Source organism: Paroedura picta, chromosome 2 (assembly GCF_049243985.1).
Source record: "Paroedura picta isolate Pp20150507F chromosome 2, Ppicta_v3.0, whole genome shotgun sequence".
NCBI classification, from domain to species: Eukaryota; Metazoa; Chordata; class Lepidosauria; order Squamata; family Gekkonidae; genus Paroedura; species Paroedura picta.
In genome coordinates, this window is record NC_135370.1 from 70,476,684 (window position 1) to 70,493,107 (window position 16,424).

The 16,424-nt window shown below is 44.6% G+C and overlaps 2 protein-coding genes across 3 annotated transcripts in view; one reads left to right on the forward strand and one right to left on the reverse strand.

Moving 5' to 3' along the window:
• The first annotated feature begins 958 nt into the window (after window positions 1–958).
• Window positions 959–7,962, forward strand: RPL37A (ribosomal protein L37a). Its single transcript, XM_077320616.1, has 4 exons — window positions 959–1,193; window positions 3,555–3,683; window positions 6,349–6,431; window positions 7,804–7,962. The coding sequence occupies exons 1-4, from the start codon at window positions 1,191–1,193 to the stop codon at window positions 7,865–7,867; spliced, it is 279 nt and encodes a 92-aa protein (XP_077176731.1). The 5' UTR covers window positions 959–1,190; the 3' UTR covers window positions 7,868–7,962.
• Window positions 7,963–12,671: 4,709 nt separating this feature from the next.
• Window positions 12,672–16,424, reverse strand: part of IGFBP2 (insulin like growth factor binding protein 2) — a 79,744-nt gene continuing 75,991 nt past the window's right edge. For both annotated transcript variants that reach the window (XM_077320614.1, XM_077320615.1), the window contains exon 4: window positions 12,672–15,443. In XM_077320614.1, the coding sequence (XP_077176729.1) occupies window positions 15,285–15,443 (159 nt within the window). In that variant the 3' untranslated portion in view covers window positions 12,672–15,284. The remainder of the gene's footprint in view (window positions 15,444–16,424) is intronic.

Below are 16,424 nucleotides of genomic sequence, written 5' to 3' on the forward strand. Positions count from 1 at the left end.
ATTCTTATTAGAGTCATAAATTCTGTTTTTAAGAAAATGCTTGCATTTTCAAATATCACCTTAAATCAGGCTACATTTTTGTTAAAAGAAACTACTTATTCCAAACTTTAGTAAAAATCAAAGTTTTTGTTTTTTAGAAAATCAAGTTTCTGATTTAAATTGATCATTTTTTATCTGCCCTGGTGAGGATGGATTTTGAAGAGTTACTTCCTGAGATGGATCATTTTTGTCTGTTTGTTTGCCAGTATATAGAAGACATACATCAGCATGTAATAACTGTGGGTCATAGCAAAATAGAAAGCCATATAAAGTCAAATCTGCACTTCAGATACTTAGCTGGCCCCCACACCAAATTAACTTGTCCATCTTTGGTTAGACTTTGTATCTTTTGTCATTCAGTAACCTTTACTGAGCACTGGGAAAACACCTGCCACCACTGTACTACACAGCACACCACAAGGTCACAGCATCACAGAAGATTGAATTTGCACACACTTGGAATTAGGCAGAGATTCACGGGAATTGTAGCCCATGGACATCTGGAGAGCCACGGCTTGGCCACTCTGGGCTAGACATTCCCCATTGTCAAGACAAGTGACCAAGACAAATTCTGGCCTTAATCTAGGCTTGGCCAGGCATCTGAAGGGCTGGCTCAATCCACACAGGCAGCCACTGGCGGGGCCCATACTGGCTCAGCAGGTTCTTCTACAGAGTTCACCTGGGTCTTCCCAAGCATGCAGCACTGGAACACCGGAACTCCTTCCAACAAAGCTGATGACTTTGTATCGGCCCGAGCTACCTCTTCCACCTGTAGGAGAGCCGCGGGGTGTCCCAACATTGCCCACTTGGCTCCGGATGTCTCAAAAACAAGTGAGCGTTGGCTGAAATGCAGCTTCTCCCCCCAGCCATATATCCGCGGCGGAAAAGGCTGTGTGGATGCGATGCAGTTTTGGCCTCCAGGGCTTCCGCGGCGACCCCCTAAGGAGAGCGAAGCCGCCGCAGCAAAAAGAGCCAAGCCTCAACCATAGAGCCAGAGCTACTCTAGACCTACCGACGGTCCTGCCATTACTTCCTCTGTGGTTCTATCACGTGCCTTTTCCCTTCCGTCGCCGGGAAGGCGGAAGCGGGTAGCTAGTGCGCGTGCGCAGTGAGCCCTTCCTTCTTTTTCTGCGGCCTGCAGCAGTAGCAAGATGGTGAGTGCGGCTCCTTTCCTAATCCGCCATCATCCTCCGCGGGGTTTGTTTCGCCGGCACCGACGTAGTTCGAGGCCGAAGCAGGGAGGCCCGCGCTCTCTGGGCAGTTGCTATGGGGAGCATCGCACGGAGGCAGCCTTGCGCGGGGGCTCTGCGGCCTGCGGGCGCGAGAGGCGCTTCTGCGAGGAGCGGGATGCTGGGTCTTCTTCCTCGCCCAGTTGGCGGCCTTGGAGGCTCAGGTCTTGCTCCTGCCGCGGGGGCATTGGATGGGCTGGGCCGGGCAGTCGCGATGCTCGAAGCCGGGCCCTGGCCCGAGCCTCGGCATCTTTTTATGAGGATCCCCAGAGGGACGCAACCGGGGCTGTTTGGATTTGCCAGAACTCTTTATCCGGCTGGATGTTAAAAGATACCCTTCCCCCAAATCCCAACAAAACAAAAGCGGGGGCAGAGAAGTATAGCTAGCTGGTTTAAAGGTCTCCTGCTTACTTTTTGTATAGAAAGCCCCATAGAATTGAATAAATACCTGCAATATGAGAACAGCAGTATTGTCCTACCTTGCAAGGTTGTTGTAAACGTTATAAAGTAATGCATGGAGTGTTTTGAACACCGGAAGTCCTGTTAAAATGTTAGGTCATAACCAGATTTTAAAATATTAGCACTAAAAAATTGAAAATGGCTTTCACCCTTAGCTGTCTGTTGATTGTTTTAAATTGTATGTTGGTTTTATTGATGTTACATTTGGAAGGGCAGGCTACAATTAAAATATTTATTATTAATAACTTGAGTGATGAAGCAGTCTCCATTCTGAATGCATATTGTGGCAGTGTGTACTTAAGGGTTGGATATTGTCTGTATTTCAGACATTGTAGTAAAAGGGGCAGGACTGAGGGACATTTGAAAAGCTGGTAAAATCTTTTATCGGTAAATGTCACTTCTGTTGTCTTTAAATAGGTAAAGACTTTGTAGCTGGCCTTGGTAGCCTCATTTTTTACCTCTTCCCTCCCCCTTCCCAGATTCTTATTCTATGGTTAAGTGTATTTAATCATAACTCTTGGAATGAGGGAAATTGTGTAGTTATTTTGAGTGCCTCTCGCCAATGTAGAAATTTCTCCGAGTATGTCTTGGCAGAATTGTCAGCATTTTGCTGAGAGTTTGTGGGTTTTTCTAGCTAGCCATCTACCAAGATTATTTAGGATAAAATAGGTGTTGACTTGTGTTATCGACACAGCTTAATAATAGCTGAAGAGTTCTATTTTAGTGCCACCTCACCATCCCCAACTTTGCCCTCTTGTGCGTTTCTCTGATAGTAGCACTTCAGTTTTTATTGGGCAGGGGGAAGGTCTTGGGTCTACATCATGTGGGGAGACCCAACTGCCATTGGGAGATTCCTGACATTCAGGAGTGAATCCTAGAGAAGGGAAGGCCCCCAGTGGGGTCTAACGCCATAGTCCACCCTCCAGATCAGCTCTTCTTTTTCTCTCTCCAGGAGAACTGATCTCTGTAGTCTGGAGATAAGCTGTAATTCTTGGAGATCTCCAGGCCTCACCTGGAGGTTGACTACACATTCTGGGGATCCTTCACTTTGCTGCTAGGGAGGTTGCTCAGTGATACCTCTCTGTGGGGGGCTGGAATAGTGGATAATTTTATTATTATTCAAGTTCTAGACTGTCCCTCGGGGGAGTTTCCAACATTGATAAATACAAGAACTGTTAAAATCACTATAACAGTTAAAACTATTAAACTATTGATGTTGAGAGTATCATCTGGGGCTATGAGGGATTCCGTGAGACCACCAGTGGGTGTAGTGGGTAGCCTTCCGTGCTCAAGCTAGATAGATCTGAAGCTGTGAAATTGTGAGTGACTTGGGTCCTCACAGTTATATATAGAATGAAATGCCCTGAAATAAAAAAGGTGATAAAAGTATAAGCATTGATTTTTAGAATAGTTTTCTCCAGTATTTGTGAAAAAAATCTTTTCATTCACCAAATGGAGAAAATATGGCAGAACTTTGTCAGAGGCTCATGTGAATCCCATTCTTTGGGTACGATGGATAAAAATTAGCTTCTCCAAATAGGTCGTAGCAGTACCCGTCTTGCATTCATCTCCTTTAAAAATGTTGGCTTTAAAGTGCTTTCATTGGGGTGGGAGTTACTCTCTTTAGCCTGGCATTGGGTTATATATGATCTTGAGCACAAGTCCCATTGACCTCAGCGGCATATGTCCAAGCTGTTTTCAAGTCTTGCCTTCACAAGATCCAGAGATGTGTTAAGTGGCTTAATGGCTTAAGTATGTGGTGTGGGTAGATGCTAATGTCTTCCTAAATGTTAAAATTAAAAGTTCTTTGTTCTCTTAATGTAATAGGCCAAGCGCACCAAGAAAGTTGGCATTGTAGGTAAATATGGCACCCGATATGGAGCTTCCCTGAGAAAGATGGTAAAGAAGATTGAAATTAGCCAACATGCCAAGTATACCTGCTCCTTCTGTGGCAAGGTAAGAACCTGTTCCGCTTCTAGAAGTGTTCCACTTATTCAGGAATTGTTCTTTTCTGTTCTGAATTTCTTTGCACACAGATCTCCTGTAGTTATCAATGGCTCTGCTGTGCATTTTGATGCAGTGGGGATCAGGATGACTGTGTTAATTCTCTGTGTTTTAATATTCCCTTTGGATGGCTACAAATCTGCCCTCACTGGATTAGCACAGGATGGAAAACTGATTTCTATGACCATCACCCCAGTGTCTGGCTATGCCATTCTCCTGGGCATGGATTGGTTTATGACCCATTTCCCAACATTTTGTTGGGAAGAGAGCGCCATGGAGTTCCCAAAAGTGCACCAACACTTCTGGCTCTGCCCCCAAGGAGGGTGGAACTCCGCGAAACTGGTGGTTACATGGTGCAAAGGTAGAGTCTGCTATTTGCAGGCCCATCCATGGTTCTACAGGGCCTACAAAGTGGAGCTCTTCCACCAGGCTTATGGTTGAGGCCAAGCAAGAAGCACACTAAACCACAACTCTGTCATATATGGGGTGGAGGACATTTCAGATGCTGAATGACATTAGCAAGTGAGTAAGAGTAGCAGGTGTGATTGGATTACCTGTAATATGCAGAGAAATGGTAAGCATGGATGACACACAACCATTTTTGTTTACTATCAGAATTTCAATTAATTTTCACCATTTTACTTTTGTTGTTGCTTTATCTGCTCAAGCGAGTAGTAACTATTTCAGCATATCTGTTTTTCTTAAAAGTTAGCTTAACAGCATTTTGTTGTTAGGTGTGAAGTCTTGTCCGACCCATCGCAACCCCATGGACAATGATCCTCCAGGGCTTCCTGTCCTCTGCCATTCCTCAAAGTCCATTTAAGTTTGCACCTACTGCTTCACTGATTCCATCCAGCCGCCTCATTCTTTGTCGTCCCCTTCTTCTTTTGCCCTCGATCACTCCCATCATTAGGCTCTTCTCCAGGGAGTCCTTCCTTCTCATGAGGTGGCCAAAGTATTTGAGTTTCATCTTCAGGATCTGGCCTTCTAAGGAGCAGGCAGGGCTGATCTCCTCTAGGACTGACCGGTTTGTTCGCCTTGCAGTCCAATAGCATTTTATTGATGATTTACTTGGATACTTCTCATCCTACTATTTTTTTAGTTGGCAGAATAAGTGTATGGAAATGTGCAGTAAATATAAAGAGTCCATACAAAGAGATGTCTAATATACGCTATAAAGGAAAGCATTATCCCTGTTATTGGCTTATATTATGCAGTCCATTTTGAGTCTACGTGAGGAAGGTAGAGTTTTAATACAGTAAATATAGTAAATATTCTGGAAGACTGTGACCATTTTTTCTTGGAGCAGGCTTTCTCAACCAGGGTTTCATCAAACCCTGGGGTTTCTTGATGGCCCTGAAGAGATTTCTAGAATGGGTGGGAATTAAATTTGTTAAGCATTTATCTGGTGATATGACCATATATGGTCATGTTGACCTGCCTTCCCCCTTCAAATTGTCTGTGATAGTCCTGGATGGGGTGGGAAGGGGAGGGGCCCTGGGTGGGTGTGTGCACAGCTAAGCTTCCCAACCATGCTCTGCATGATCACACCACTTCTGGGGTTTCTCAAAGCCTGAAGAACACCTCAGGGATTTCTCAACAGTAAAAAGGTTGAGGAAGGCTGCCTTTGCTAATCTGAAAGTTGTAATTTATTACTGTGTCACCTTCTTGTAGATCTCAGCCTCATAAGCTATTACTGTGGAAAATGGGCATGCAACCTGGTTAGCCATTGCTACTGTGGTTGCTTCCCTCCTTTGTCTTGTATAGCTTACTAAGCTGGGTAGAGAGCTGTTTGGGCTTGTGTTTACTGTACCAAAAAGTGCTTTGTATGTGTGGTCCTTGTCATATGTTATTTGACCCTTCATGCTGGTTTGTATATAAAGTTATATATGTGGAGCCCTGACTTGGATAACCCAGGCGAGCTCAATCTCAGAAACTGAACAGGGTTGAACCTGTCTAGTGTGCGGATGGGATACCACTACAGAACACCAAGGGGGGGGGGGGGTCATAGAGGCAAGCAATGGCAATCCACCTTCAAACTTCTCTTACCTGGCAGCCAGACAATCCTAGGATTTGCTGGCTATACTCCACATGCCATATGATACATAGATGTGTAAGGATTGAGCTATCTGTCTTATTCCATATGTTCCTACCCAGGAATTGAGACCATGGAGAAAGGCCCTCCTGGCTGTCCCACCAATCAGAGAAGTTTGTTTGAGGGGCACACAAGAGAGGACATTTCTTCATGGCTGTTCATGGTTGTGAAATAACCTCCCTAGGAAATACACCTAGCTACCTCATCTCTGATCTTCAATAGGCAGCTGAAGACAGTTTTATTTAGGACTGCATTTGACTAATTTTGCTTCTGTTTATTGGGCAGTTCAAATTGAGATTTTAAAACTGTCATTTAAATTTTTTAAAAAAACTTGTTTTATTTTCATTGTATGTCACCTTGTGTACCACAAGGGAAGGAGGCAGCTAATAAGTGTTTAAAACAAAAGTTGTGAGTGTGGGTTATGTAATTTTTATTTTTGATGATTCTGGGTTACATATAAAATGCTGAATAGGTGAAGTAGTTGATGTCGTCAGGTGAATAAGTAAGATATCTTTCTTATAGACCAAAATGAAGAGGAAAGCCGTGGGGATCTGGCATTGTGGCTCCTGTATGAAAACAGTGGCTGGTGGTGCTTGGACATACAAGTAAGGAGTACAGCATTGTGATGGGGTGGGGATGCTTTATTGTCGTAAGGCGAGTGGGCTGGAAAGGAGAGACGGAAGAAACAGTGCATCCACATCTTCTCCATAGACTCCTGACTGCTTCTGCTCCTTTTCTGTTTCCATCTTTGTCAAAATAAAGGTTTGGTTATACTTTGGCCAAAGTTTATTATTACAATACTTGAGACCAAGTAATATAAAACAGGTCAAAGATGGGCCCTCCACAGGTCTCCATAAGGAGTTATTCTACTGCATTCTGGAGTTGCTGTAATCTCCAGGTAGCCCCAGATAAATCAAATTACAGTAATCCAACTTGGAGATGACCCTTTGCATGGATCACCGTGGCTAGGTCTTCCAGGGCCAGATAGGGTGCTAGTAGCTAGGTTCTCCAGCAGGAGCATTGGCTACCAGTGGAGTTCCAGATCAGGTTCAAGGTTGTGGTGCTGACCTTTAAGACCCTATGTGGACTGGGCCCTGTGCACCTGAGGGATTGCCCCTCCCAATATTGCCCTGGAGAGCATTGTGCCCTGCTAACACTAATTTGTTGGTAATCCTTGGCCCTAACATTTGCCTGGCCTTGACTGTACAAAGAATGCCCTGGCTCTGACCTGGTGGAACGAATTGCCAGTTGAAATCAGAGCCCTGATGGAGCTGTCAAAGTTCCACAGGGCCTCTAAAATAACACTTTCCCACCTGGCGTGCAGTTGAGGGCATTGCTGTCTGGAAAGTATACAGACCTCCCTCCTTCCCCTTGGTTCTCCCTCCCTCCCCTTTTTAGACCATCCCCAATCTGATTAGCTGGCAAAAGATATGGGGGGGGGGGAGTTTGCTGGTTTTAACTGTTTTACTATTGTAAACTGGCCCGAGCCCACTTGGGGGGAGGGACAGTATAGAAATTGAATAAATAAATACTGTCAAAGGACACTGAAGGATGTCAGAGGCAGGGGAGGCTAATGCTAGGCACTTCTTCCCTTTTCCTGGAATTACTTCTAGTTGAGTATCTTACTCATTGCAACTCCAGGGATGCCTGGGAGTAAGATAAGGGGACTGTCAAGTACTGCCCAGTTTTCCAGCTGAATCCCACCCCTACTGCTAACTGCAATGTCAGAGAGCAGTATGTAATTTGTGTAAACTCCCTGGTTTTGGCAGAAGGCAGGAGAGAAATGAAACCCATCTTGTATGCAGATTAAGTAAATCTATGCACACTTTGTGCAATTCTGTCAACTTTTCAGGTAAAAACGTGTATGCTGGATAGATCTTTAATAAAAATCTTGACTAATTCATTCAAAAATTACTTCAAGTATGCACAGATTATGAAGGACATCTCTTAGTTTAACAATATTTCCCTTTCCTCCAGCACCACATCAGCAGTGACAGTGAAATCTGCCATCCGAAGACTGAAGGAGTTGAAAGACCAGTAGAAACCTCTTTTTCTCCTAATGTTGTCTCATGTTCCTCTTCCAGTTTCTCAATCCATTATGTCTTTTGGTCAATTAAAAATGGTTGTCAATCTGGATTCTGTTTCCGTTTTATGTGCAAGTGTTTAATGTTTGATTTTTGCATTAGTTGCCAAAAGGTTCCAAAGCAGGATCTGGGATGGGTTTTGTGGTAAAGGTAAAGGTAAAGGTATCCCCTGTGCAAGCACCGAGTCATGTCTGACCCTTGGGGTGACGCCCTCCAGCGTTTTCATGGCAGACTCAATACGGGGTGGTTTGCCAGTGCCTTCCCCAGTCATTACCGTTTACCCCCCAGCAAGCTGGGTACTCATTTTACCGACCTCGGAAGGATGGAAGGCTGAGTCAACCTTGAGCCGGCTGCTGGGATCGAACTCCCAGCCTCAATGGGCAAAGCTTTCAGACGGCTGCCTTACCACTCTGCGCCACAAGAGGCTCATTGGGTTTTGTGGTAGAATATAGCAATTTCCAGCAGTCTTTCATCATTTAGAGAATTTCTTCTACATAGGCAAATTGCAGTTAGGAGATTGTACGTGTATATGCATCATTTCATATCATAACCAACAAGCTGAGGCCCTCAAGAAGCTCATGGGGAATGGGACATCCCAGCAAGGCTGTGTGTGTTTGTGTGTGTGTGTGTGTGTGTGTGTGTGTGTTGGCTTCCTTCTTCATCCCCTTCAGTATCAGTGTCCCCCCCCCTCTTTCTGCCCCCATCCTTTTTCAGTCTCTCTCTCCTTTCTCCTCTCCCACCTTTTCTCAGGCAATATTCCCTTCCCTTTCTCTCCCCACCAAGGTAGAGGCTCCGTATAGGCTGGCATTATCCAATCCAATATGTAATCTATGTACACTCAGGCAACATTTTTGTTTTGAAGTTTTCATCTTTTTCTGCAAACTTGGGGGGGGGGCTGATTTTGCAGAACTGTCAGTTTTCTGTCAGTATGGACTGGTATTTAGATGTCTGCACCCCAAGCATGACAATATGTGTATAAAATATATGCAGTATGTAACCAATGTGGTGGATATGGGGCTGCCATGAGCATTGGATCAGGGAGTATTCCATTGGGATCGTAATTTCCAGGCATGCATGAGGCTGATTCAGATAGGAAAAGGGGTGGAGAAAAGTTAAGCTGCCCCCCCCCCATTCTTTTCTTGACCTGAAATTGCCCTACAAGGCTGCTACCTGTCCCCATTAGAGAAATATCAGCACATGTGAGTTTCCTCCGTGGAGTAGCTTCTCGAGTTTGTTTCAGGTAGTGAACGTCCTTTAAGCCCCCTTTCTCATACCTGAGAAATAAATTCCCAGAGATAATTCCCTAAATGCATCTGCTGAAAGGCCATGTGGAGAACATGCAGACGTCAGTCATAGGTCTTTTTGAAAGCTGTACTAAATAGCAAAATGCAGTAATAAAAATCCCAATAAAAGTCTGAATGTAAAAAGGGAAGTATTTCAACTGTTACCAGTGGCTTAATTCAAAAGTTACCTGGAACAGTGGAAAGCATAGCCTTCCACTAACTGGTTATTTTGCGGGACATCGAACAGGAATCTGAAACCATGGTCTGAAGATAGTTTATTAGCCACAGTCAGCCATGTGTTATGGTAGCTGCAGGTTCTACCCATGGCTGATGCCAGTTTACAGAAAACTTGTTTGCTTGGGGACATGATTGCTTGGCCACCACAACTTTTTAAAAATCAAATGCTTATACAACCAGGAACCTTCAACTTATTTCATATATTCCAGTCTACCCCTCACCTCCATCAGATTTTCAGAGGCTATTTCTGGTATGAAATTTAGAAAGATGATAAATGATACTTTAAAAATTGGCTTTGCTCTTTTCCCCCACCGTTGCTTGGTACAAATTAACTTACAGAGAATATTGAAAAGAGGCCTCTGTAAATGCCTCCAGCATTGTTCCAGGCTGTGATTTTGGTAGCATTTGTTCTGTTGTGAAAAATATGACTGCTGAGGCACAGCACGCAACACCTGAGTGCTCAGAAAATGTGATAGCTCTACAATATAACCTTGAACGCATGGGTACATAAATCTGCCTCATACTGAATTGGATCATTGGTGGTCCATTAAGGTCAGTATTGTCTAAGCTGACTGGAGGTCTTTCACATCACTTACTACTTGATCCTTAATTGGAGACCCCAGGGAATGGGCTTCTCCCCCGCTATAGTGCTGGTAATTTCCCACAGTCTCCAATATTGTAGCTTTTACAGTAATCACCCTTAAATTGTAGAATCTCTTGGGCTTGTAAGGTATGCTACAAGGCTGTTTGGAACCAGTTTTAGTAGATTTAAAGCTGACTTGTTGATGCTTCATGTTTTTAAATGTTGTGAGGGAGTGCTTGGACTATTGGGGAAAAAGATAAAATGTCAAAGAAGAACTCTGAGCACCATACCTGCAGTTGATCAAAGCTATGTGTGGACCAAAGTTGGATGGTCAGGGCATACCCTCAGCTAAAAGGTTCCAAAGCAAAGGGTGTTAGATCCAGGACCAATTGAGATTCTGGGCCCGCAATAACTATTTTGATGGCTGCCCAGTGAGAGATTTTGGAAAACAACAAATGTATTCCTCCTCCCACTTCGTTTTCCATGGACCTATAGTCTGCCATCTGCCTCCATGCCAATGCATATGTTGGCAGCTTGGGCACAGCCTTGCCCATCTTTCACTTACGTGTTTACTTCCTCAGGGCATATTGTTAAGTGTTCCATTAACAACAAAATCAGAGTCCAGTAGCATCTTTAAGACCAAGAAATATTTATTCAAGGCATGAGCTTTCGAGCGCTCACCCCTTGAATAAATCTTTGTTGGTCTTAACAGTGCTACTGGACTCTGATTTTGTTGTGTTACTTCAGACCAACACGGCTACCCACTTGAATCTATTCCATTAACAGTTTTGTAATGCGTCACTGATAGTGTCTTTGCATGGGATGCACTTGAGGGAAATACAAATGTATCAGTCACTGTGCAGACTTGTTTAGGCTTCAGTTTGGCAAAAGGCCTCGTGTGGGAGCTACTGCACTGTTAATTTCTCTCCCCCCGCCAATACCTTGTCTTGCCACTCCACATACCGGCTGTGACATCTTACTGAATGAAAAATCATTTCATCTCATTTCTGCTAAAGCTAGGAAAGAAGCAAAGATCAGCAAAGGGAATGTTGGCCACTTAGCTTTAAAAGCAGGATATGTAATTGTTCGTTTTCTGTGCATTTTAATTTTTTAAATTTTGAAGACTAGGGACAGGATTTCTTCATTTTGCTCAGTTCCAGTGGGGAATATGCTTCCTACTAGAATATTTGTTTCCCACTCGAAGATGAAATTGCTAGGGAGTCATCCACCCAAGGCAATTGCCCTGTCAGAATCCATGCAGGTCAGACAAAGTGGTGAAGATTTCAATTTTCAATCATTAAGGGTGTCTTGACACAATGGCCCTGAGATGGTTTCAGAGGGTAGCTATGCTGGTTTGCAGTAGAAGATGAAGTTTACACTTTGGTTCTTGTATAAATCTGGAAACGAATTTTTCAGTGTTCCATCTGATTTAAGAGTTTTCAGCCTTGAAAGATAATTTGGGAATAAATGGCTTTTATGCCCAGAATAAATCCCAGAAACAAGCAGAACAGCATTTGCAATGCTGTCTTTGGGATGCTCAGAAATATTTCCCGCCATGTTTTTGGAGAGCAAGAATCAGAATTTAAGTCATGTTGGCCGATGTAAGTTCCTGACTTGCCACAACCTATAACTTCCCTCTCGTATTTGAATCCTGTGAAAGCAGTGTCCCCTTTGGTGTGGGGGGATAACCCCCCCCCAAAAGTCAATTTAGGTAGAATAGTGATGACCCATGTTTCTATAGGTCTGATTTCTGTATAAAGTATGCCAGTGTTCAATGTTATCTGCACAATACCGTTTTGTTTAATCAGACCTAGAATGCTCAGATTAATTTAAATGTTTTAATACATGGACAGTTGGCTGGAAGATACAGGGCTTCACTCTGAACCCAGATTGAGCAAATCTTGGTATCTCCACTAGAGACTGAGTGGCGCCCTGTGAAAATTAAATATTTTAAAAGAACACTGTGGTTTAGAAGATGATGATTTAGTTTTTATATGCTGCTTTTTGCCTTCCCTTTCCTCTGCCCACAATAGATGCCCTGTGAGGTAGGTGAGGCTGAGAGCCTTGACATCACTGCTTTATCAGTGCTGTGGCAAGCCCAAGATCCCCCAGCTTGCTGCACGTGTGGGAGTTAGAGAAGCTGCGCCCCTCACACTCCTTACCCCATCCCCCACATTGGTCCTTGGTGTCTCAATTATATTAACAGAACTGAGTCAGGCTTGGAGAAAAAAAATGTATATGAATGATTACATCCATTGGGAGGGTAGCTCTATATACTGTATTCCCCAGGCCCAGGTGCCTAACATCAATAAAACACACAGTAAAAACAGACCTTCCAACCCACTCCCCCCTACCTCAGCATCCCCCCTCTCCAGTCTGCCAAGTCCCTGGGATGATGAAATGGGGGGGGGGGAGGGCTTTGGAAGAAACTTATTTATTGAATAATTTGTTTTGTCACAGAACTTTGTCTATGTCTATTTTAAGGCTGTATACAGCCACAAGATGACTGGCTCAAGAAGGGCGGTATATAAATTAAGATATAAATTCTTTGGGTCTAGTGCTGCCCAGGGTGACCTGTGTTTGGAATGATTTGTGGGACAAACCTGAGGAATGGTGCTGTTCTTTTATGCAAGTGGGAAAAGGCAAGACAAATTAGGCTTGGTATCCCATTTAATTTATTCCAACTTTCTCACAGTTTAGCAATCAAAAACAAAAAAAAGAAAAGCACTGTGATTTCTAAACAGATACAACTTGCAATTGAGAGCTGATGCTTGTAAGGTTTACATGGCAAAGCAGTCCAATGCAAAAACAGCACCAATTTTTCTTTTTTACTAAGCTTTGCAAAGTGAAATCTGAGTGTTTCCCATGGGGGTAGATGCGTGCTTCTAGCACATACAGAGAGGTCTTGATGTCACTGTAAATTTGAGGGGCAGGTGAGGTTACCCATCAAGGCACAAATACTACGGTTCTCATTGGGTCCTAAACAGTTTGCAGTATTAAGGCAAATCAAAGACGACAGAAATCATTTGATCAGCGATGTGTGTGGAATTCCAAAATCTTAATGCTGGTTGTTCAGCAGCTTGGGGATGTGTCTGAGATAGGCCAAGCCCCCCCCCCCCAAGTTATGTATGACAAAGGGTATCATAGGGTATTTGCATCACCAGGTAAGAGTGAGATGACCTTCATTACAGCCATCTTCTATCACAAGAGGTCTTACCATGCCACCTTTTACTCAACTGCTCCGACGCTGAGTTCAGTGTATAGCTTCTCCAGTGCTTTTGGATGTGTTCTCCCATGTTCGGCTCCATGGAGCTAACCCAACAACTCCACCCCACTCTGCTTTCCCATTGAGCTAAGTAGTTAAGGCCGGAAGGTTCTCGGAGCCAGTTCACATGTTGCAGAGTCATTATAACCACCGCTGGGACTTTGGAAAGTATATAACTCAATGGACGCGAGATCCAAAAGTCCCCTAGCACCCCCACAAGGCCTTTGTAACATGTGAACTGGCCCCTAAGTTGCCGACTGTACATTTTACCATGAAGTTGAAAGCTTGTTCCTTTTCTTGCAGCTAATCCCTGTCTTGCATATCAAATTAAGCATTAATGCCTACAGTTCTCTTAGGGCATGAGTTCATATGTATTGTAACTTGCCGGCAGTGAGCTGCCATGAAGCTTTTAAAAAGGTGTTCTCTCGGAGATGGAAGACAATTTTGACGGGGTTGTTTCAGATCAACACCAGCATGTGAAAAGGAGGTGTGAAGTCAATGGCTTGTTTCCTGACTGCCATTTGTTCCTAATGACAAGGGGGGGGGTGAGTTCTCCTGCCTCTCCCCACCCACAACTGCAAATCCCTGTGACACTCATGAGGGCCTGAACATCATTTCAGGGGCCTGCTGCAAGAGAGAGAGGCAGGAAAGTTCTGGTCTGGGAGTACCACTACTCATGGATCTTGTACGGCACAGGCCTTTCTCCTGAGCAAGACTATACCACTAAAAATAATTTGTAAAAAACCACTTGAGTCCCTGCTGCTCACAGTCACTCGTGGCTCTCAACAGAAAAGGAGGAAATGTATGCTTACCTGCTTCTCAAAATATATTGCAATGTTTAAACAAAACAAAATACCCAGCCTCCAGCAATTACACTGCATATGAACCTATTGATTGCCCTGTAAATACAAACTGCTGTATATATAATACAAGAAAACCTCATTGCCCATGCAGCTGCTAAGTCTTTACCAGTATTTGCATGATGCAGAGCAGAAACAAATCAAGAGCACTGAAACCATGGCAGAACAACATTAGTTCAGTCTGGAGAGCTGAACATTTAATGCCACATCTCTCTCACCTCCAAGCCTTTGATTTAACAAAAGGGTGGGACAGTGGCGACAGTTTACCAGCGTGGGTTTTAAATTGTTTTTTGCTTATGAAGTGGGGGCAGAATTCTCCCCCCTCCATCCCACTTTGATTCTTATGACTCATATGGGGAAAGGGTGATCCACTGGTATGAAAGTTTCAATGCTCCCCAGGGTTGAGGCCACAGAGGCAATCGAAGGCCTGGGAAGAAGCCAGATGTTAAATTCTTAATGAATGAATATAGGACAAGGATGAGTTTGGAATGCATGTTAAATGCAATCACTGTAAGGAGAATAGGGTGGCCAGGGATAGCTGCCTTCCAGCACATACCTCCCAAGAAGGGAAGCGGCATTCCAATGGAAGGGGTGCTTGACTGACCAGGAAATGTCTTTACCCTTTGTATGCACTACAACCCGCTATCATGACCAAGAAGGACTAACAGGGACAGGTTGTCAGGGCTCCGTGTAGCAGGCAATGAGCTGTATTTACAATCTTTGGTGTATGTCTGGACTGGGAGGTGGTTGAGACACAGATTCTCTCATTCGGCCTGGTAGGAGCACGATTCCCCTTGGCTATTTAGAGGGGTGGGGTGGGGGTGAATGAAGGACTGATTGTACAGCCAATAGGGCTGGTCTGCCCCCTCTCCCATTGAGCTCTTTGCACTGCTTGCTTGTGGCAAGGCTGCTAGTGAACAGGGAAGATGCTAATGCTCAGCTGTTTGGCAGCAAAGGTGAGACACCGATCCCTCCCTAGCCAACCAATTCGTGCAAGTCACTGAGAGGCCTGTGAAGTCAACAAAAAACTAAGATCTCTTGGAATTAAATCGGAAAAAAACCAACAACAAATGCATTGAAAACCCATGTAAAATCCAGCACTAGGGCTAGGCCAAGCTGCCTGCCAGTGAGTGGCGACATGTCCATCTAGTTCCCATGCGCTCCTCGGTCCTCTTGCTCATGCCCAGTGTAGAAGAGGTGGCACTCAGGGTCTCCTCGGATGGTAGGGGCCCCCTGAATCTTTTTCCCGGTGTTGGGGTTGACACACCAGCATTCTCCTCGCTGGCCATTCACTGACATCTTGCACTAAACAGGGGGAGAGGAGAATGAAGAAGGAAATGCTATTAGCTAGAATCAGGCTTTATTCAATACTAGACAGTAAGCACCATTGAGGCTTCTCCTTACTCCCAGCAGCTGGACTTCAGAGCATCAGCAGAGCACAGGCTCAGCAGAGAAACTGTAAAGTAGTTGAAGGGGAACAGAGACATTTCTTCCCTATATATTTTTTTACCACCCCGCTGCTTGCAGAGGAAGTGAAAATCCTCTTTTGCACTGTTTCATATAGTCTTCCTCCCTATGCAGCAATCATCAGTGCACAGGGTGAGATTCTTTATTCTGTCTCCTAGGAAGCATAGCTTAGGGCTGATCCTGCATAGAGCAGGGGGTTGGACTAGAAGGCCTGTATGGCCCCTTCCAACTCTATGATTCTATGATTCAATTCTAATGCAAGGATGAGGATGAGGGATGTCAAACCTTGGCCTGCAAGGCACTGGGTGCTGGGCTTTGGCAGGCCAAAAGTCCTGGAACAAACACACAAGAGCCCCACCTCCTTCCCCTTTGCTGCTGCTCCAAGGAACAACGGAGCTCACCTGTGGCAAAAGCTGCTCCTCCCAAGGTCATGCAGAGCTCTGCAGAAGTCACATACAAACCAGTTCTAATTTTTGCGATATGTTTTTATCCTGCCTTTACATTAGCCTCCCTTTCCCATTTTCTCCACACAACAGCCCTGTGAGGTAGTTTAGGCTGAGAGCACATGAGTGGACCCAGGTCACCCAGCAAGTTTCCATGGCAGAGTGAGGATTTGAACCAGGGCCCTTAGCCCAACACTTTAACCGTGACATCAAGCTGGATCTCTGAAATAAGATTCCTTAAGGCAGGGGTAGTCAACCTGTGGTCCTCCAGATGTCCATGGACTACAATTCCCATGAGCCCCTGCCAGTGTTTGCTGGCAGGGGCTCATGGGAATTGTAGTCCATGGATATCTGGAGGACCACAGGTTGACTACCC

Excerpts from the sequence above, each read along its gene's own strand:
- RPL37A (XM_077320616.1), top strand. Across the intron at positions 3,684-6,348 it reads CCTGCTCCTTCTGTGGCAAG|ACCAAAATGAAGAGGAAAGC; the intron begins GTAAGAACCTGT and ends TCTTTCTTATAG. Across the intron at positions 6,432-7,803 it reads GGTGGTGCTTGGACATACAA|CACCACATCAGCAGTGACAG; the intron begins GTAAGGAGTACA and ends CCTTTCCTCCAG.